General features: G+C 41.2%; 1 protein-coding gene across 2 annotated transcripts in view; it reads left to right on the top strand.

The window, feature by feature from the left end:
• usp43b (ubiquitin specific peptidase 43b) overlaps positions 1-21,529 on the top strand; it is an 85,164-nt gene that overhangs the window by 21,962 nt on the left and 41,673 nt on the right. For both annotated transcript variants that reach the window (XM_080905770.1, XM_080905769.1), the window contains one exon: positions 11,375-11,478. In XM_080905770.1, coding sequence (XP_080761896.1) covers positions 11,375-11,478 — 104 coding nt within the window. The remainder of the gene's footprint in view (positions 1-11,374; positions 11,479-21,529) is intronic.

Raw genomic sequence — 21,529 nt, 5'->3', positions numbered from 1 at the left:
CACTCCACACCAGGGAAACAGATCGGGGGTACCAGACGAGTCCGAGGCCCTAAGCACAAGAGAACTGCAGTTAGCATAAACAGAGTAATCACACGAGAAACAGGGTTTATCGTGGCTGTACTGACAAGAGTAACTCAACGATCCAGCAAAGAAGCCTTCTGAGCCCTCAGCTTAAATAGCCCAGGAGTCCAGGTAATCAGGTAAATTCACAGCAGGTGCGTGGGCCAAGGGCGGGAGCCCAGCTGAGCTGGTGAGAGAGGCAGACAGGTGAGAGAGAGGAGAGGGAGGGGGAGAGAGACACAAACTAAAATCAACATGTAGCCTGAAACCTAGGTCCACCAAGGAGACACAGAGACCATGACATTGTTTGAGATACCTTCAAAGAGACATGAATCACTTTTTTTCCAGTGACATGAACGTACATTACATTACATCCACTGGTGTACAGTAATTTTTACCTTCATTTTACTGAACATACTATTCATCAGTTTTCTTTCTCTCTGCAAGAAAATAAACTAACTAAATAATTTCAAAGTGTGTGTTGGATCAGCGTTAGCTCCTGTGCACAGGATCGGTCTTGATCAAGTTCACTCTTAATGCAGACAGTCACTCAAACACACACTATGCCTGTGAGTGTCTTAAGGCACTGGTACAAAGATCTTTCAGTTCATTACCTGGTTAAAAACAAGAAGTATAATTCCAGCAGGGCCTTTAAAGTCAGACAGAGAAATGCAGCAGCAGATACTAAAGTGTGGGATATTCCTTTTACAGGTGACCAACTGCTGAGAAGAAAAAGTGCTCAGCTCACAAATACAAAGCTAAAAACAAGTAGATAAAAAAATGGAGAGAAACCAGGATTCATCATTTATCACTTTTTATTTAATCAAGCTCTACTTTTTGCAGCCCTTAGTCAGTGTCTTTCGTTTTTGTGACTCACGCCGAGGTCAAATTATTGGGGCAAGGGCTGTTTTGTCAAAACTGATGTCCTATTCAGTGTTACGCATAACAGTCAGCTCATGACCTGCTTTAAAAATATGACTCATTCGTATGACACTGAATGGTTAAAAACACAAAGCAAAACAAACAGAAAGATAGAAACACTACCTAGTCTTTCACAGCGTGGTTAGTGGATATGCTGCACCTGTCACTCAGACACTGTGTTTACACCACACCAAGACCTTTTAGGCCACATGATTATAGCCTGCTTTCTGACCAGCTTTGCATCTTGGCTTGTTCTCGTGTCACCGTGTCTGTCTGATGCATCATTTTTTCCTTCTGTCGCTTTCATTTCTTTTGCTGAAAGCCCGTTCTCTACCATCTGGTGATGATGATAATCATGATGATGATGATGATGATGAAATCCATTTATAGGTCTGTGTTCTGCTGTCATGATGTTCTTAGACTAGCAGAGCAAGTACACAAAGCTCCCTCACAGTGGCTTTTACATAATTTTACATAATGTCTTTCAAAATCAGAAAGAATATCACGTATTTGCTAGTTTTATTCACACGTAGTTCATTGTTTTGGTTTTTCTGGAGAATTTCAGGAGCGTGACCACGCCTGCAAACATGCTCCTTCCGGTTCTCATCTACATAGGTTACCCCAGTTCTACAAGCTGTTCATTATCATTTACGTGCCCTATCCTCTCTGCCCTTTTTCTTTTACTTCTTCACTTCTCAAGATTCAAGAGCTTTATTGTCAATACAACAGTATACAGAGCATACAGCTTACAACAAGGCTGTTTCACCCCAAGCCCCTCATGGTGTATATAAAAGATATATCTCCAAGAGATATAAAACTAGAAATTACAAATAAATAACATGCTAAATTTCGGTAAAATTAAGGGATAAAAAGGTACTAATTACTAACTATACAGTACTATATTATACAAGACTATACTACTACTGCCAGATGGGAAGAGGGAGAACAATGCATGTGAGGGGTGGAAAGTGCCTTTCACTATGCTGTTTGCACGTCGGATGATGTGCCTATTTAGTACATGAGGATCTGCCTGGGGGATGCTGCCAGTCCCCTTCGAGGCCTTCTCCAAACTGCAGCTCAATTCATGTCCAAGCCAATCACCTTTACCTACTAAAATGCTGTTAAACCTACAATCCGGACATGGGCCCAGCAAGTGAATTGCCTTTAAAGTAAATTCAAAACTTAACTTTGAACTTTGAAGTATCCATTGAGCAGCAGTTCTCTGGTTGAAAATACCTTTTTGATGAGGTCAGAGAATGGTCAGAGTGCTTTGAGCTGATTAAAAGGCAACAGTAGCTCAAATAATCCCGCATTACAGCTGTGGTATGCGTAACAATTGGACGAATCTCTGAACACACAACAAGCCAAATCCTGAACCATCAGACATGCTGCCTACAGCAGCGGAAGACCATGACGGGTGTTATTCCAGTCAGCTAGCAACAAGAAGCTGTTCACACAGGCTTGATTTCTGTTGCAACATTCAGATGGTAGGGTCAGAATTTGGATTAAAGATAATGATAATAATGATAATGTCACAAAGTAATCATCTCAAACCTGCTTCCTGAACACGACGATGAGTTCAAACTCAAATGGCCTCCACAGTCACCTGATCTCACTCCAATAGGGCACCTTTGGGAAATTCTCAGCCAACAAGTCAACAAGTCAGGTCAATATGAACCAAAATCTCTGAGGAATGTTTCCATCACCTTGTTGAATCTATGCCATGAAGAATTAGGGCACCTCTGAAGGTGTCAGGGGGCGCAACCAAGTGCTAGCAAGGTGTATGTAATGAAGCATCTGGAGAGTGTGTCACATGTCCATATCTCACACAGGTTCATGCTCCCACTCTGCACTGTTTGTGTGGCGAGTGGGAGCAGTGGATCTGTTATTGGTGATAGCTCAGGAAAATGATAGGATGATCTGAATGTGAAGAAAATTGCAAAACCCATTGACAGCACAACACAAGAAGAAATATTAGAATCCATGTCATCTGTCTATTCTGCCTTGGTCCAGAACTTTGAATCAGCACACACTGCTCTGTTGAGTAATTCATGTGGCATTGTGAGAGGAAACAGCGCTTTCTCTGCTGAAAAGTAATCAGTCCAGTGAATGCTGTGGGAATGCTATTGATTAGCACTGCAGCACCATGGCTGTAAAGCAGGGGGACGTTGATGTTCATTGACTGGTTAGTGTAATGTGAAACCCCTCCCCCTCAGTGCAAAGAGTTGACAACTTGGCCTCATGTCGGGCGAACGCCTATTGTTGTGGCTCCAGCTCAAGTAGTAGAGAGGTTTGTCCTCCTGATGCACGGTGACGCAAGCCCACCTTAGCTGGGAAAAAAAGGAAATGTTCATCTATAAATCTGTGTCTCTCAGTCTCACAGACCAGAGCAGCTATCAAATGCTTTATTTTATCTACTGATCAATTTATCCATCCATAAAGTGATGTCATTGCCATGACAACATATAAGATGCAAAACAAAGCCAATTGATTACTTGATTATTTCAGAAGCATAGAAGCAAATCTCTAACAGCACATGATTGAAGAAGTGGTGAAGATGGTAGTAACTGAAATCCAAAAAGGTGTTTCAAGGATGAGCATCTTATTGCAACTGAGCTCCAAGGTTTTCATGAGGCAGTGGTAGACTAAGCTGCTACACAAACAGATGGCAGATGGGAGGACAGGTTGGTGAGGGTCATTGACAAGATAGATGAGAGAGAGCGGGAGAAAGAAAAAGATGCAGACAGGTGCCATTAGGTATCAGGATAACATCCTTAGACCCACTGTTAGACTGGACTAGCCTGCTCCATTATTTTTTGCACTTTGATTTTCGAGTTGCCTTTGAATTCAGCCTTGTGAAGTTGATAATTTTCATTTCCATCAAACAATGTGGCATCCTTTTGTTTCTTACACCTTACCCAGTCCTTATAGATATCCAGCTTAATTTTTCCCCATTGAGATCTGATGTTTTCAAAGTTTTTCTTTAACTTTTTTTAAAGCAGTGTACATGTTTCCGTGGCTGTTGCCTAGCAGCACAGGCTGTCTTGATCATTTCTGATTTGTGGAAACTGTGGAAGATCAAAGTCAGTCAAAACTAGAGCAGACTGAAGCCATTATACTGTTAAGATGTGCAGCACATAGCCGTCATTCAGTTACAACCATGAGGTCACTTAGAGTCCAAGCCCTTATGTCTGGACGCTGAGCAAATAAATATGAATGTACCCCACAACGAGCGATCGCCTGGGGAGGATGTAATGGGCCAAAAGGGTCAGAGAGAAAAGCTCCCAGAATCAGTTATTGAGACTATTTATAGAGAGATAACCGTGCAACAGCAGGTGGTGTTGAAAGAGACCGTCCATTATTTATCAACAGTCTTTTTGTCAGCTGAGTACACTACTGACTCACTACTTATATCAATAAATGCATGCATATGTGTGTCTTTACAGCTGCCCTATATCGCTGTCTATCCTTTTCTGACCCTCTCTGTTACGATCGCCATGGGGATTTAGGTGCTGTTGTGGCTTGTTCTCAATCACTTCCTCATAGTGCTTTCTCCAGTGTCCGTTCCTGTGCATTTCCAGGGTTTGTTTAAATTATTCACATCAGGGCCATTACTAAGAACACTCACCCCCTCCTATACGATCATCTCCCCCCATCAGGATGAGATGGGTGGTCTGTTAGGATGGGAGGGGTGCCACATTTCCTGGGTTTTCGCCACAGTGGAGTAAAAGCGCCTGAGTTCTTTTACAGTGGATCCACTCACAGATGAATCACTCCCAGCAACGCTTTTTTGGGGGGTGAATTATTGAAAGCCTCTCCAATGGGATGAGAGTGCACTGTTAATCTGTGTGATTTCAGGCTTTCGTGCTGAAGTACAGATGTCCAGCAGTCAACAGTCTTTAACAGAGATGTGGTAGTGCGCTAGTCATCGGTGTCTACATCCACACTGCTGAAACGTATTGTGAGTAAATGTAGTGCTTTTGCCAAGGGTGCCTAAAACACTATAGGCAAACTTCCAAAAGCAGCTTCTACAAGTGGTGTAACATTACATAAAGTTCTTCTTTTGGTATGACCCTTTGTATCACAGGTATATTATTATTGCACAGAAAACAATAAGAAGGCAGAAGGCCTTGGTATTTCTGCTGAATATGAGCTCTGCACTGTGATGTTGCAAATTCAGACCATGAGCATAGCATAAACTCAGTATGTAGTGTGAGTTAACACATTATACACATTTCTTAAAATTGGCAGGGTGTCTGCTCAGCTTCTGCCATGCTGGATGCAGGGTGGCTGCAGCTGCAGCTTTTAAAGCTTTGCAGTAACATGAAACATGACTTTTATATCATCACTTAGACATAGTGAACATCACTTGTGCCTGTCGTGTCACTCAGACATGAATCGGCCAGCGCTGTCAGCATGTTGTAAATGTTTGGCTTAAAGGGCATAGCAAAATAAGATGTTTTTTTTATTTACCAAACCAAACGATTGGAATCCATTTAATACACCATCACAATCCTAGTCAGTAATGTACTTACACTAAGGCAATGACATATTTTTGTTTCCAGCATGAGTAACTACCAAGAAACCTGACCTCTGCTTTTAAATCAGCTAGCGTTCTCGGATTTTTCTAGAAATTGACTCTTTCCAGGCGGCTGTCTGATGCTGAGCAGCCAACCGCACAACAATTTGCTTATCACGACTCGCTCTCAATCATTGTGGCCTCACTCTCTGTTCTTCTTTCAGCCGACTTAAAAAAATCACACTTCGTGAACTCTGGCCTCCTGCTGACAGTGCTGAGCTGGCGGTCGGCCTCCAGCCCACCACTCAGTTGCGTGCCGTATCTTTGTCATTTATCTAAATCCCAGAAATCAATTACAGCACTCCAAGGTGCCAGGGTGAGGGATTTGAGTTTTAATTTACTCCTTGCTCCTCAGGCACTGGCACATGCCCCTCTCCTGGCATTGAGGCTTATTGAATTAAGCAGAGGTAGACAATTCTCAGGCTTTACATATCTCGGATATTGGCAGCTGCACATTTTTGTGTTTACATTTCCCAGTGTTGCTTTTGTAGATATGACTGGCCTTGGTTTTTATTTCGATTTCATTTTGGGGTCTTTTCTCTGTTTAGCAACTTAGTTTGTTCTTGGCAGTGTTCTTCTTCTGACTGACTCTATAAGTCAGAGGGGCCAGTTCTTTGGAGTTCCCCTTACCAGATTAATTTAATACTGGATTAGTGTGCCAAAATCAAAAGAATTTACTTTAAAGTATCCATAACAAAGTCCATATGCACTCTGAGACTCTCCTTTTCCCTTTGGTCCAGCTAAATTAACAGTCTTCACAATGAAAATGCATCAGAATTCACCAGTTCAAACAGATCTGGATTGAAAACGCGCTACATTGTGTTCCCAACACATTCTCATTCCCAGGACATCAAAGAAACAGAAGAAATTTTTCATCCAGGATTTTATTTTCAAAATCTATTCAGGTAGTTTTGGTGGCTATACTGAGTCAAACTGAAAAAACAAAACAACTATCATTGACCTCAAGTTTGACGCGGGACACAAGCTCCATTCTTCTGGGTGAAAGTCTCATGTGTGGCCCACATATCCACCATGACCCTGTGTTTTTTTCATCCTACTTCTACTTAGGGACAAGCCATGTTATTGTATTTGTCCACACAGTTACAAGGCTACAATATCACAGATATATGACTGGTCAGTTGCAACAAGAAGGGTGGGGTGATACCACCCTTCTTGTGTTACCATGTAAAACTATGAAGACCCAGTGTGTAACAGCGGCCTAACAGCCACAGGGATGCAGTAACGTTAGAAGCACTGCCACCAGTGATAGGTCAGCACTAGCCCCACGAGGGAACCTGCTGTTAAAAGGTAGCCCAGATTGAAATGACTTCAATCTGACTTCAATTCTTAGCAATGTTGTTTCAAATAAAAAGAAACTATAGCTACACATATTTTCTCTATTGAAGACCACAGTTAATACTAACAGTAATGTTAATGGTGGAACATTAATGCCTGACATGTCCGGGGTCTGGTGACCCAGTGCGCTGTGATTTAGTGGTTTCTCAGTGTGTTGTATTTCTGGCTCTTTTAGTTATTCCTTAGTATTTATGGTGATTTCTAGTCTTTAGGTTTCTGTCTCCCCTGTGTTCCTTCTGTCACGTTTAATCAAGTTATGCTTTCATGTCTATGCTTCTCATCGTTTCAGTGTCAAGTCCGTGTCTCTGTGCCTGTCTCATGTTTCCTGTTTTACTTTGACGGTCTCATGTGCTATGTTAGTGTTTTCAGCTTTGCTTCCTCACGGTCTTGTTGTACGTGATTACTCCCAGCTATGCTCTCCTGCTGTCTCATTCCCTCATTATTCCTCTGTGTATTTAAGCACTTTGTCTTCGTCTGATTGTCTGCTTATCATCCATCACTAACGTCCCATGTCTCAGGTATTTGTGTGTTTCCTAGTGTTCCTGGTTTTTGTGTATTTAGTTTCCCCAGTTTAGGTTTTTGTGGTTAGTTTCTCATTTGTCTGTTTCTTATGTTTGGTTCATCTTCTGTTTTTCGGCGTCAATAAAAGGCACGGCATTTGTTATAATACAGTTACGTTTCCACATTTCGTTCATCTGTATTTGGGTCCACTGCTTTCCACTCCACACTGTCTGCCTTGACATGACATTAACAAAGCTGTTGCTGTTAGCTGGCTAACTAGCAGAGGTACCTTCTGTGCTGATGATGTGCCCTCCTCCTGCAGGGTGAAGATTAGACAGCTGTCCTCAGTTCACAACCAAGTTGAGCATTAAATGTGTGAATTGTTCCACACTTTACTTTTGAGTTTTCCAACGAGGTTAGACCCAGTCTTGGGGTCATTACTCTAAAAAGTAATGTATTACACATTACGCATAACTTGTCATAAAAAAGCAGTGCAGTTTTTTATCATACATACTCCCTGGAGAAAGTAATTTGTTATGCCATTCATTACATTAATTTTACATTACACTCTAAATTGATAGCTATATAAACCTTAGGCTACAGTTCTATATACCTGTCCCAATGAGAATACACAAGTAATCTTTCTTAGATTTTTTTTTAGGTATAAACACAAAACCAACCCAAAAGAGACTTTAAAGCAGTAATTCTACTGTACGTGTACAAATGAAAGCCATAATGCTGCTAGCCTGACTCCTTATCACTGCTGCAGTCTTCTTCCTGTTAAAAGAGAGTTTTTCTTTCCCACTGTCACCAAGTGCTCGGGTCATCAGATTGTTGGGGTTTTCTCTGTATTATTGTTGAGTCTTTACCTTACAATATAAAGCAGCTGTGTAAATAAAATAAAATTAAACTGGACTGGTAAAACAGTTTCCCCTTGGATGAGCCTCTGCTTGTCACAAATGTCGTAATGAGACACAAGCAAAATGAAAATATTTGTAAAGAGTAGGGAACATTTGTGTGTGTGTTTGCTTCAAATACTGAAAGGTAAGTGTCAGAAAAGTAGTGACATTTTATGTCGGGTTTTTTTCTCTCTTTTCCTTCGTGGCTCTATAAATAGCTGGGTGAATTTTTTTTCTCTCTCTGTTGCCTGTCTGTTTAGTTACAGTTTTATCAGGTTGAAAGATGGCACATTTTTCTGACAAGCAATTTCAAAGATAGCATCTAAATTTCAGACTTGTGCATGCCATCCCTTGAGATGGCCCCCCTGTTCTGCTGGGGTCATTTCCCAACCTGTAAAACAATTTCTTAAACCAGCAGCAGACGCAGCTTCCTCTGTGGGAACTGATATCTGACCACGATCATTTAGATAACTCTTCAGAACCCCATATCAGAAGGCACATAAGCTGCCCCCACTTCCTCACTGTGTTTAAATGTCCACGCCGTCAACAGCTACTGTTAGCACACATCTAACACCTTGCAGTCTACTGACACGGCAGGGCATGGGTTTCCAGAGAGGTGATAAGACCAACTGTGTTTGAACTCTGTGGCCTCGGTGTTGCTTTTTATCTTTCCATAAAGATAGCAGTGGAATCCATTAGCAAGCATGTGGAAGAAAAAGAGGGAGTAAAATGCTGCGCTTGATGTCAGCTCGAAATGCAAATGCACGACAGGCTGCACTCTCAAGCTCTCACTGCTTGTTGTACATAAAGCGGTAACTGGAAGATCAGCCGTGTTGAACCTCCGCTTTTGGTTAATCCTCCCGTGACAGGAAGATATGAAAGCTCCTCGACTCCATGAAAAGAGAGGAGGTAGAGGTTTGTCATTGTGCTCCTCTTAAAGCACAGTGCAGCAGGGTGGTCAGGTTTCAGGCTGGGGTCTCTGTGAGCTCAAATGCTTTCAGAAGAATAGAGTCAGCATTTGGAAATGCTGGCAAACTGCAAAGGAGTCTTCCGTTACTCTGAGTGCACCTCACAGACAAACAAACGCACACACCCTCCACCTCCCTCTCCCCTTTAGAAATTCAAAACCCCCTTTTTTAACTTTGTGAGGGGACGTCATGGTCGAGCTGCCAGCCTGGGAACAGCGGCAGCCAGTACGGGACCAGTAGCTAGAAACTTGAGGAATAGTAAACAGAGCGAGAGTGTGGGTCAACAGAGAAGGCTCAGAGAGTGCATTTCCATTTGGCTCTGCCAGCCCGGCGTAAAAAGCACCGAGATGATATGATGACTTAATGCAGTCTCAAGTACCTGACTTTTTACACCAGGCTATTGTGGGACTGATAGCGTGTGAGCAGAGGAATGCTAGCAGCAGGTCTGTATGCCACATTATGCCCTTTTAAAGCAGAACCACTTAAAGAATGTTTTCCAGCTTTTATTTTCCCCTGCCTGAAAAGGTGTGAATGAGTCAATACAGCACAGAAATATCACTGTGTGACTACGTGTCATAACGTTCAGCACTTTTAAATTTTAGTTAAAGTGTGTCATTATTAACCCCTTTAAAGCCTAAACCATCAAATAACTGCCAGAAAATTCAGTGTCTTGAGTTTTTATTAAACCTGCTGACAAATTTTAAAAAACGATTTTCATATTTTCTTTTTTTCTAATGTATTTTGTCATTTATTGAGGTTTTTCATGGGGGGGATTACACTGATGATGCAGAAGTCTCTTTCTGTGTATCAAATATGATGCACTAGGCATTAAAGCACAACAAACACTACTGTGTTCTTCTCAGCCCGTCACATAACTTTGGTTTACGCACACAGCCAAACAGATCTATACATTTTGGCAGCATTATGAAGTGAAAGGCACATTATTCAAACGTTTATTGCTTATGGTTTGTAATTAGGAAAACATGAATTCATCTGCAAACTGATGCAGAAGATTGTTCACATAGTTGTGTCGTCAGCATTGCTTATGATCCTCCCAGCGTGTTTCATCCCACACATTTAGTGTGACCTTGCAATTCTTTGGCTGCTCACTCCTTTTTTTAAACTTCTCTACTTTTATCTCCATCCAAGGCCAGCTTCCTCCCATTTGTAAGAATTTGATAAAATAAAAATAAAGGCTTCTTGAAGGGGTTATATTTAGGACGGAGCACTCTTTTAAAGGTTTTTTAAAAAGCAAAGTAAAAACGTGCAAATGCCTTTGTTCAGTGACCGAGATGGACATCGATTAACACCTAATCGGCTGTTTAACATTTGTACATGTACAGTATATTTTCTTTCTCTTCCTCTAACGCTGCTCTGTTTCCTCCTTCATTTCCACCTCATCCACTTCCTCCTTACCTCAAGCCTTGTCTCCTAAACTGAAGTCAGGGCTCTAGCACACAAAAACGTGCGTAAACATGTTGATTTATTCCTGGTATTTTTACAGTTACTCAGAAAATAAGACATGCAACCATCCTGTCTTCGGGCATCTGACACAAAGCTAGCTAAAAAAAAAAAACAGCTGGTTGTTAGCTAACAGAAAAAAAATCACACTTTCCTTCAAAAAGGTTGATTACACTCTCACATCGTATGAGAGTTTATTTATTAAGCGTCCAAATCCAACAATGTTGGATCCACTTCAAAGAAAGTTTCATTAGCTGTTGCTACTAAGCTTCACTATCTCTTCAGATTACTTTCACAAGGTTTTACAGCTTCTTCCAGAGTAGATAGATATGGACACATAACAGTTCACTACAGATGGATGGCAACCGAGGTTGTTTGTCCTACATCATCCCCCATAGCTAAGATTATACACTTGAATTAGGAAGGGGTAAAAAAAAAAACAACAGAATTCGATGGGTGGTTGTCTGCAATCTACTGACATCTACTGGTGATATTTTACTCAATTTACCTTTAAAGTACACATTTGCTGTCTCATTAACAATGCCTAACAACTTTTGCAGTATATATATAATAAATGTGAGAATGGGATAGACTTTCTGTGTTTATGTGTGGCCTCCTTTGTGCCGCAGGGCCCTGTTGGAGCTGAGGAAGTGCCGTCTCCTGATCCATCCCAGTCACAGCAGCCCAGAGTCCAGCACAGCTTTGTCCAGGAGCATTTCCAGGCACAATACAAGTGAGTTTCTAAGGATAAAATTTGATTTAAATGAAGTCGACATTAAGGACAAATCAGTTTGTCACATCTTGCTGGCTTACTATCATTACGTGAAGAGATAATGGTACAAGTGACTGCTGAAACCTTCCCTGAGTCATTAATAGACTGTATTTCAAAGATGCGGGTAACTTCCTTGAAGTGGCATTTTAATGTATGTCACAGAGGGAGACCAAGAACAAAGGAGTGGGGGCACACAAGAACACAATATAGAAAGTTAGTGGAGGAAAAAACTGTGTTTATATAGATGTATTACATAAAAGCAACAGTTTAAACATCATTTTGCATTAAAAACCTGTTTTTCACCTTTCAGACTTAGTAAAGCATATAAACTATTTAAGTGAAAATCACAATACTACCTACAGTAAGTTACAGAACAAGAATCAACTCATCCCTAAGTACTAAAAAACGATTCCTTTGTGCATCCAAAGGAGTCTACTCCAGTAGAGGTTTGCAGAGGTTCAACAGGTGCATCCATCTTTTATATACAGACTATGGTTGTAACTTGGTCTAACAGTTACCAGACACAGAAGGCCTGTCAAACTGTTTCTCCCATTGAATGACTGTAGCAAGACAAAAGTGACTTTGTAAAAAAAAAAATTCTTCTGAACCAAAAACTATTTGCCAGCAGACATTTCTTTCTGTTTGGCTGAAATCAGCACATACCATATCAAGCATCTTGTGAGTTTTGTTTGCACAAAGGTCCACTGCCATGTTGTCAAGTGGTCTAAATGTCAGGTTGCTCTGCAAGAGAAAGGTCACGACTTAAATAGCTCCTGCGGACACGTCTGTCTCATGGCACTCCTGTGTTTCGTCCAGGCTCACACTGTGTAGATAAATGACATAAATATTACTGAATAATACCAGTGAAGAGAGGGGGTCAAATCACACAATCCACTTACAGGCTCACAGTACACGGTGTTCAGGGTTCACCGGTCAGATTGCAGAGTAATTGCTAAATACGGCCGATTTAATGGAGATGTCATAATTTCTTTTACAGAGAAGCCCTCAGAGACACACATGCCAGGTTAGAAGGACTTTAAATCTTCGCCCACACAAACACACACACACAGCACTAATTACCAGGCAGACAGAGGCAGTTATTCTGAAAAGGCCCAATGAAAAACTGGCCTGCTTCTCTAACCTCTGAGCCTCTTAGAAAAACAGAAATCTCTTAAGTACTTATTTAGAGTGCTTTCCTTTTTGTGCTGAAACAATTAGGGATGTCACAATGGTCGAGTATTTTCTCTGTTGTAATGCTTTGTGAATATTTTTCAATCAAAGACTTTTCTTCCTGTTTTTTTGGAAGGTGGGTTTTAAGGGGAAAAAAGGGGGAAAGCGCTTAGCACACTGTCTTATTAACATTTCGGTGCAGCTGGATGTCCTCATGTCTCCCACAGATCAGTCATCCTGGAGATAAAGAGGCGGCTGATGTACACGTCCGTCAGCTGCAGCCTCCTGAGAGTGGAACAGGTCGACTTTATCTCAATGGAATTTTTAATCTTGTCCGTTAGAAACTACGTTTATGCCGCAGTTTAGCTTTCAACGCTTTGCCTCGTTGGTTAGTTGAGTTAGGTTACAGTTTACTTCTATTATACCTAACATCTAAGCAGTTGTTGCTGCTGCTGCTGATTTCAAATCTAATTTTTTTATAAACAAGACTTTTTTATAAAAGTGCAGGCTTTCCAGGCTGAACTGCCTCTGATGCATACTCTCTGTGGCCTGTACCTTCTTCCATCTGCTAATTCTTTGGAAAATTGGCAGCTCTGTGTGACTGCCAGTATTACATCTGTCAGAGCGCATCGCCTAATTTCCACCCTCACTCTCAAATGTTTCAGCTGTGACACACTGGGTGGGTCTACATAGGAAGCAGCAGCCGTAGCAGCCCGGCAGGCAAGATTTGTTCCTCTCTCCCACTCAAATAGTGTCCTAGCCAGCGAGAGTGGGTGAGACGGCACAGAGAGAGTGCGCAGTATACAACAGGAGCGAGTGCATCGCTCTGCGGTAGCACGTAGATGTCAAAAGATTGAAAATGTTATCACCTCAAAATAATTGCACCAATTTGAAGGGCGGGGTAATTGCTCTTATTGAAAATTAGAACCACCGTTTGAGGTTTACTGCAGTAAAAAGACGCGGCCCACAAAAGGAGCTCAGATCTGAAGCAGTTTTTTTTCAACACTTCTTATGTCCACCTTTATTTTTGATGCTGCTATTGTGCAAATTTCTGAAGAAATGTTCTGCCATTCTTCTGAGACTCTTTTTTTCCTCCTGCTCGTCTTTGATGGAGAGGATGTGCTGCCTCACCTTTCCTTTTTCTGAAACACCCCAAAGGTTTTTTATTTGACTAAAGGCAGGTGAAATGCTTGGTCAAGTAATAGTTTTTTGGGTTTTATTTTTTTTTACATTTTCCTTCTTTAGAAACTCTTGTGTGATTCTGGCAGAGCTCTGTGGATCCTTTTTATGCTGGAATATTCATCTTCTGCCAAGCTTTAGGAGACGGAAGTCATCTTGTCAGCCAGCATTCAGGCATTGTCTGTGCCGCCTATAAATGTTGTCTCCCTTTTGCACTCGTCCAGGTCCATATCATCACGCTCCAACCTCTGCGCTATGTATTGGTCATGTTCACAAGAAACATACTGGAGCTGAAGCTGAAGCATTTAGCCTGCGCCCGGTGTTCGTTAGGCTTCTGTTCGTGCTCTTCAGCAAATTTGAGAGCAAGCTGTCACAAAAATTCCTACAGACAAGAATACCGCCGGCTCTGAATCGTCTGTTTTTAAGAGGTAGATGATGAAAGCAGTGCACTGTCAGTGGCATCACTGCAGACGGACAGCCATTGTGGTTGTATTTAGTGGTGCTTTACCTGCTTTTGTACATCCTTAATACTGCTGCAGCTGCGTTTTTAGTTTTACCAAGGACTTTCTTGGATCTTGGTGTAGATCAGAGGTGTCACACATAAGGCCTGAGGGCCAGAATAAGCTCAATAAAGACTCCAATCTGGCCCAGGGGACTACTTTGAAAAATGTGAAGGAGTCCAAAAATGGATGCACTACTCTGTTTTTACCACATTAAGATGTAGCAGAGATTAAATGTGTAGTTAAACGTCTTTACACTGCAGGAAAACAGAGTGTTCTGGTCCGGCCCACTTGATATCAAACTGGGCTGTGAAGGTAAAGCAAATATTTGATCATGTAGGACTTTCTTATTTATGGGGACAGACTGGAGTGGTAAATGGCAAGTACATAAAAGCAGCACTTGACATAAGGATATCTGATATCCTGAGGCAAAATTGGAAACCTGGCATGTTTTAAAAGTGATATGAGTGTATCCATGTATCTGTTTACATTCTGGATTATTTAAGCAACAGTTCCAGCTGGAAAATAATTTGCATAGTTTAGGTTTGGTGTTATTTGGCGAGGTGTAGGTGGGGCAGATTTTATTATGTTACATATGTTAATCACATACTCTGTAGCTTGGGAAACCTTGGATATTAGTATCATTATTTCATTATTTATTTATAATCATTAAATATATCTGCTGTATATTTTAGATTGAGACCAAATGCATATAAGATAACGACATTGTTTAACTCTAAAGACATTTTTATTAAATGTGAATTTTTAAAGCGATTGTATCTGTGTTTGGACATGGGTGATAGATGTATTTATTGTTGACCCTCTGCTTTGTTTGTGTATATTTTTTTTACCTCAGCAGGGGGTCAAATGAGAATGAATAAGCTAAAGTATACACCGGTGTACTCTGACTTCAGGTCCTTTATTTATAATATAGTCTTTACTTGTTTTTGATTGCTTAAAAGTGCTACTGCACATGCGTGCATTCAATTCTGTTGTATACTGTGTACTACAGGCTGAGTTTTCCTTAGCAAAACCTTTACACAGATACTCCAGCATATACATTACACTGTCAGTCTATTTTACCAGTGCAAGAGTTGCAGACAAGCATCCAAACACTGAGTTTTTAATTGCTTATGAATGTATTGCACTGCTAGAATTAGACTTGGAAGAAAAATTTCCCAACTCCTGTCTCTCTCTCTCTTTTGGCTTCCAAGGAACTGAGTCCTGGGGCTCCGTCACTGCCCGTGTAGCACTTTGCAATGCAGTGTCCAATGCAATACAACATCTAGAGTTGACAGACCGGAGAATTATCCTTGTAATAGCCCGGTTTGTCACTATGCAATCATCACGGCCATTATACATGTTCAAACAAGTTAAATCACCGTCCAAGCGAGCAGCGCCAACAATTATTAGATCTTTATTTATGTTATGTGTCATCACATTCTGGAACTGATCAAAAGGCTCGTTTTGTGATGACTTTAGTTTCATTTCTACTTCGGTTCACTCACTGATGCATAGAATTTTAGGCCCTCTAAAATGGACCTAGCTCAGTATTTTATATTATCGCATCTTTACATTATATGAAGTTTAATATAATCCTTAATAATTGTATACTGGGCCTTTGTACAATGTCTAAAGGAAGCCATTTAACTCTCTTCCTTCTTGGTTTATTGGCTGTGCCAAAAAAGTAGAAGTTGGACGAGGCTGCTGCACTCACAGCCAGAGCTGCGTGCTTATCAGGGAAATCTGCTCGCAGTGACGTCCCACTAAGCCAGAAGCAGAAAAAAAACTATAAGGCTCCAAGTGTTTAGCTGTAGTGAAACCATAGCTTGAGGCATAACATATGAGCACTGAGAGGTGAAGTGAATAACACTAATTATCTCATCTTGGCCCTGTCAGTAGATGGGAGATATTAGGGAGAAGGTGAACATTTTGTCCTCAAAGTTGATGCAGGAAAAATGGGCACGTGTAAGGATTTGAGCTAGTTTGACATGAACCAAACTGTGATGGTTAGATGACGGAGTCAGAGCATCTTATGGGGTTTTCCCATTCTTCAGTGGTCAGGATCTATCAAAAAATGTCCAAGGAAGGAACCGTGGTGAACCAGCGACAGGGTCATGGGCAGAGTGAAGGCTGGCTGGTGATGTCTGGTCCAACAGACAAGCTGCTGTAGCTCAAATTGCTGTAAAGTTAATGCTGGTTCTGGTAGAAAGTTGTCAGAGCAACACAGTTTGTTGTGTATGGGGCTGCAGAGCTGCAGACCAGTAAAGGTCTTCGCCAACAATATTATGCAGCTGGTCATAAACAGAGATGGGCAGTAACATGTTACAAGTAATGTGTTACTGTAATCCGATTACTTTTTTCAAGTAACGAGTAAAGTAAGGGATTACTATAGCAAAAACGGTAATTAGATTACCGTTACTTTCCTGTAGTAACGCTGCGTTACTGCGTTACTAAAACCGTGATTTTTTTGCGAGAATGTCTCATGACAGTGACGTAAGCGAGTGCGACGTTTGTGACAACAGCTGTGTGCAGATCAACAATGGATCATATATCGAGTGCGGGAGAGAGTATGAGCGTGCAGCGTTTAAAGCGTGGAAGTACTGACCTTACTTTGAGTTTGATTCTGTAAAAAGTGACAAAAACATTCGTGTCCATTGTGCGTGGGAAGAAAACTTATTTTTACAGCGAAAAAAAACCCTTAACTTCCGAGCAAGCACCGAGTGCGCTACGACGTAATGGGAAACTCACAGAGAAACTCGCAGATTCTTCCACTGACCGCTGCAGCACACCTGCACCAGGGTAAACCTCAGCCTATGCCACTCAACATTTTCACTCAACATTTTTTTGCTGTATTTCACTTGCATCTATTTGGAAGACTGAGTGTAAACACAAAAAAATATTTTATTTTATGTGCTGGAATGTGCAGAAAATAGGTTTAAATGTTAAACAAATTTCTTCCAGTCAGAGAATGTTGCATATAATTTAATTTTTGTTTGATGCATAAAGTTAAAAGATTAAAACTAATAGAACAAGTTTTAAAAAGAGACTTTTCCATTTGATTACATTTTGTATGATGGATTATGCAGAAAAAGTAGAATTGGGCTGAAAGATCTATCACTTTATCACCTACTCAGGTATTAAATCGTGTTTTTAAAAAGTAACTAAGTAACTAATTACTTTTGAAAATAAGTAATCAGTAAAGTAACGGGATTACTTTTTTGGGGAAGTAATCGGTAATTAGTTACTGATTACTTTTTTCATGTAACTTGACCAACACTGGTCATAATGTTATGTGTGATCGGTGTACACTGTAAACTTTGGCCACGTTGAATATGAGCATCTGATATTATAACAGCATGTATATGGCAGAAAATGTAAATAATAGGTCCACATAAAGTGTCACGGTATGGCATGGCACACCGTGGAAGGAGTGGGGAAGGAGGACCCAGGCCCGGTGCTCTATGTATAGACAGTGTTTATTTACAATGGTGACAATCCAAACAACGTAACAATAAATCCCCGTGTTTTCCCAGACTCCCGTGTCGTGTCTCCCCGTGAATAGTCCGTGTTTCTGTGCTCTCCGCTCCCGTGTCAGCACCCCCCGGTGCTCGCTGCTCCCGTGTCTTCCACGCTCCTCCTGCGGGAAACAAAAGACGCAGCCGTCAGGACACATACAACGCGGGCATACACACACACTAACTCAGTAACAGGACGACTAACGTGGAGTCTCATGCAATGATCCCGCGTCGGTGGGAGCTCCAAGACTCTCCTAAGTAGCTCCCCCGACGAGCCCTGATCAGCGGCAGGTGTGTGGCTTCGGGTGTGGCCAGTCCTTCCGCAGGGCCACACCCCTCAGGCCTGCAGGTGGCTGAGCTCCATCCTCCAAGCATCCCCGCAGACATAAACACACACACTCACATCTACAATCATGGAGGAGAGCAGCAGCAATACCAAAATACATATAATAATAATAATAATATAATACATAACTGCTCAGGGATCCTGGGTCGCCCAGTCCCAGGACCCTGACATAAAGTAAAGCCTAAATTAGATCAAAGATTGTAATCTTTTACTATATGTGGGTGAGTTACCGTAGCTGTAGTTAGTAAAAAAAAAAAGACTTTCCAGCAGTGTGCACCGCATGAAGGCTGAATGACAGTCAGTCAAGTGTTTCAAATTACAGATATGGTGCAGTTTCAGTGGGAGTGTGGAGCTCGTCTTACTGTGGCGCCAATTTTTCCGAGGGATCTCGCTTACTCTCTCGTTCTAGTATTATTATGTCTCAATTGTACTTTTAATTAGAGAATTATGAGACACAAATTAAGGTTTTCAATTTCAGAACATTAACGTGGTCAATAAACTGCTCCCCACCTCCCAGCGGAGGATAGCGACGAGGCTTAGTGAGAAAAATGAGGTGCCAGCGCGTTTCATTTCAACCCAAGTTGTTTTCTTTCTAATTGCTTAGAAAAGAAAATGAAGTGGAAGCAGATAAGTAAATTAAGTGTTATTCAGGAAGGTTCAAAGCTCTGTGCTGTAGGAAAGCATCAAGCCAAGAGTCTCTTCAGCATGGCTGCATCACAGATGAGGGGATACATACCTTTCAACCTTTCCACGCTTCCTCCATTAGAGCATCACCAGAATATCACCTCTTCCTTTGCTGCTTTTTTCTTTCTAAGTGTTTCAGAGCAGCGCTGGGCACATCTATGTTTTAGCTAAGGCTGAGTGTGATTTGTATGCATGCAGTGCGGTTGCCCTCACTGTTTCCTGGCGAGAATAAGACATCCGTAGGGCAGCCATTCGACTCTGCCAAAATGGAGAGATCCACTAAGAGCCCATGTCAGCTGGGCTTGTTTGAATAGAGCTTTGTTCACCAGCCTCCCACACCTCCCTTTACTCCCTCACTGGGTCTGTCAGGTGCCTTTCTGTAAGGAAAACACATTTGGTCAGTTTATCTATGTCTTTCTCATGGAGTGTGCTAAGGTCGCAAAAGGTTCACAGGTCGTTAGCGTGACCTCAGTTCAATCAAGACATGATGTGAACTTCAGATCTTCTACTTACGCTTACATATTGCTGTGCATGAGCTGTATTTCCCACAAATCTCTTAGTTAATGTTCTGCCTGGTGCTTTCCACACTATTTCAACAGATTTATTTCTGTTGTTTTGATATTGAAGTAATACAAATGAAAAGATAAATTAGAGTAATGACTGATCAACACTATACTTCCATTGAAACATGCTGTGCACGCTTCCGGTGTGGTGTGAGGTTCCTGTGCCGGCGGGAAAGGAAAACCCTCGGGAATATGTTTACAGCTGAACAGATGTTTGCAGCAGAACCGTCCGTCACACTTAAGCAGTTACACAGAGCCATACCAAACACCTGCAAAGTATAACCACACGTTTTTATGTTAACAGAGTCAAATGGTGCTCCTGAGAAACTTTTTAGTAATTTTTACACTAAAATAATTTTTCTAGCTAGTCTGGAAATTAAACTTTTGAGCTAACAGCAGCCAAAGGCGAAGCTCAGCTGTAACTGTTGGTTTTAATTAGCTATTGAATTGAGCACAGGAGGTCAGTTCATGGAAGTTACAAATTCTGATGGTCATTATCATTTATATTTATAAATATATATTTTTATACATATAGTATGTTTAATTTATCTTATAAGGAGCAAATAATATGATGTGATGATGTATTATTGTTTAATCAGCTAATCACATGGCAGCAGCTCAGTGCATTTAGGCATGCAGACATGGACAAGAAGACCTGCTGAAGTTTAAACTTAGCATCAGGATGGGGAAAAAAGTTGATTTGAGTGGTTTTGAACATGGTTGTTGTATTTTAGAGAAAAGTCAGAGGAGAGTCTGACTGCTTCAAGCTGATAGGAATGCAACAGAAATTCAAATAATTAATTATGACTAAGGTATGTACATCTCTGAATGCACAGGATATTGAACCTTAAAGTGCTGAACCTGGTATCTACAGCAGCAGAGGACTACTTCTGTTAGCTAAGAACAGGAAACCTGGGGCTACAGCTTGCATGGGCTCACCAGTATTAGACAATATAGGATTGGAAAAATGCTGCCTGGTCCGAGTCTTGATTTCTGTTGCAGGATTTGGATAACAGGGTCAGAATTTGATGTAAGTATATTGTAAACAATATGAAAGAATGGATCCATCCTGATCAATAGCTCAGGCTGCTGCTGGTCATGTAATGGTGTTGTAAATTTTTTGGCACACTTTGGGCCACTTAGTACCAACTAAATATCCTTTAAATAGGTTAGCTTACCTGAGTATTGTTGCAGACTATGTCCAACCCTTTATGACGACAGTGTACTCTTCTTCTGTTTGTCACAAACCCCAAATCATTTCAACCTGGTTTTAATTGTGTGATGCCATCATGTCATGGATCAAAATCTCTGAGGAATGTTTCCAACTTGGATTTTTAACTGGACTGGAAGGAATCTGAAGGAATCTGGTCTACATACTGACCAAAACCACAGCCTGAATTTCAGCACATAGAGCAAATACTGCAGGTGGTACAGATGGCTCATTGTGCGAATATATTATTTTATTCATTTCATCTGTAAACCATAAAAACCATGGACAGGCTCAGTCTTCTATTGGTAACTTCAGAAGAGTGTGTATGAGTACGCCTGTTTTTGAATCTGTACGGCTTTTTTTTTTTATAAATTTATTGAACATTCACATAATTAGATCTGTTTACAGAGAGTTGAGGTTTACAAAATCACTTCCAGCAATCCTGCTTTTAAATTCTGTGGGCTCCCTGACTCATTGTTGAGACAATTAGCTCACTAGAATAAGCTATTTCTTCCAATGACATTAAGAGGGATTAACTGAAAGAAGTGAAGCCATCCACAGGAACAAAAATCGCTGTTGTAGTCACTCCCTCCTTTCTGTGCATTCAGACGTACTTAGGAAACTTAGGAAATTCACCTACCTCCTTTGCTCGAGCCTCCTTTAATGGCATCACATGAGCAGCGAAAGTGACGCAACAGCGTGGAAACCGCTTTTGCTGTTTTGCGTTTATAGCGCCAATCATCCCAGGGGGGCTGCTTCAACTACCTCTAACCCCCACCCCATCCCTCGACTCTCTCTCATTCCCACCAGTTACATCACTCATCTTTTCCTTTCTCACAATC

Source organism: Rhamphochromis sp. 'chilingali', assembly GCF_963969265.1.
Source record: "Rhamphochromis sp. 'chilingali' genome assembly, chromosome: 15".
Taxonomy (NCBI): Eukaryota; Metazoa; Chordata; class Actinopteri; order Cichliformes; family Cichlidae; genus Rhamphochromis; species Rhamphochromis sp. 'chilingali'.
The sequence above is the reverse complement of the archived record's forward strand: the minus strand, read 5'-3'. Positions and strand labels throughout refer to the sequence as shown.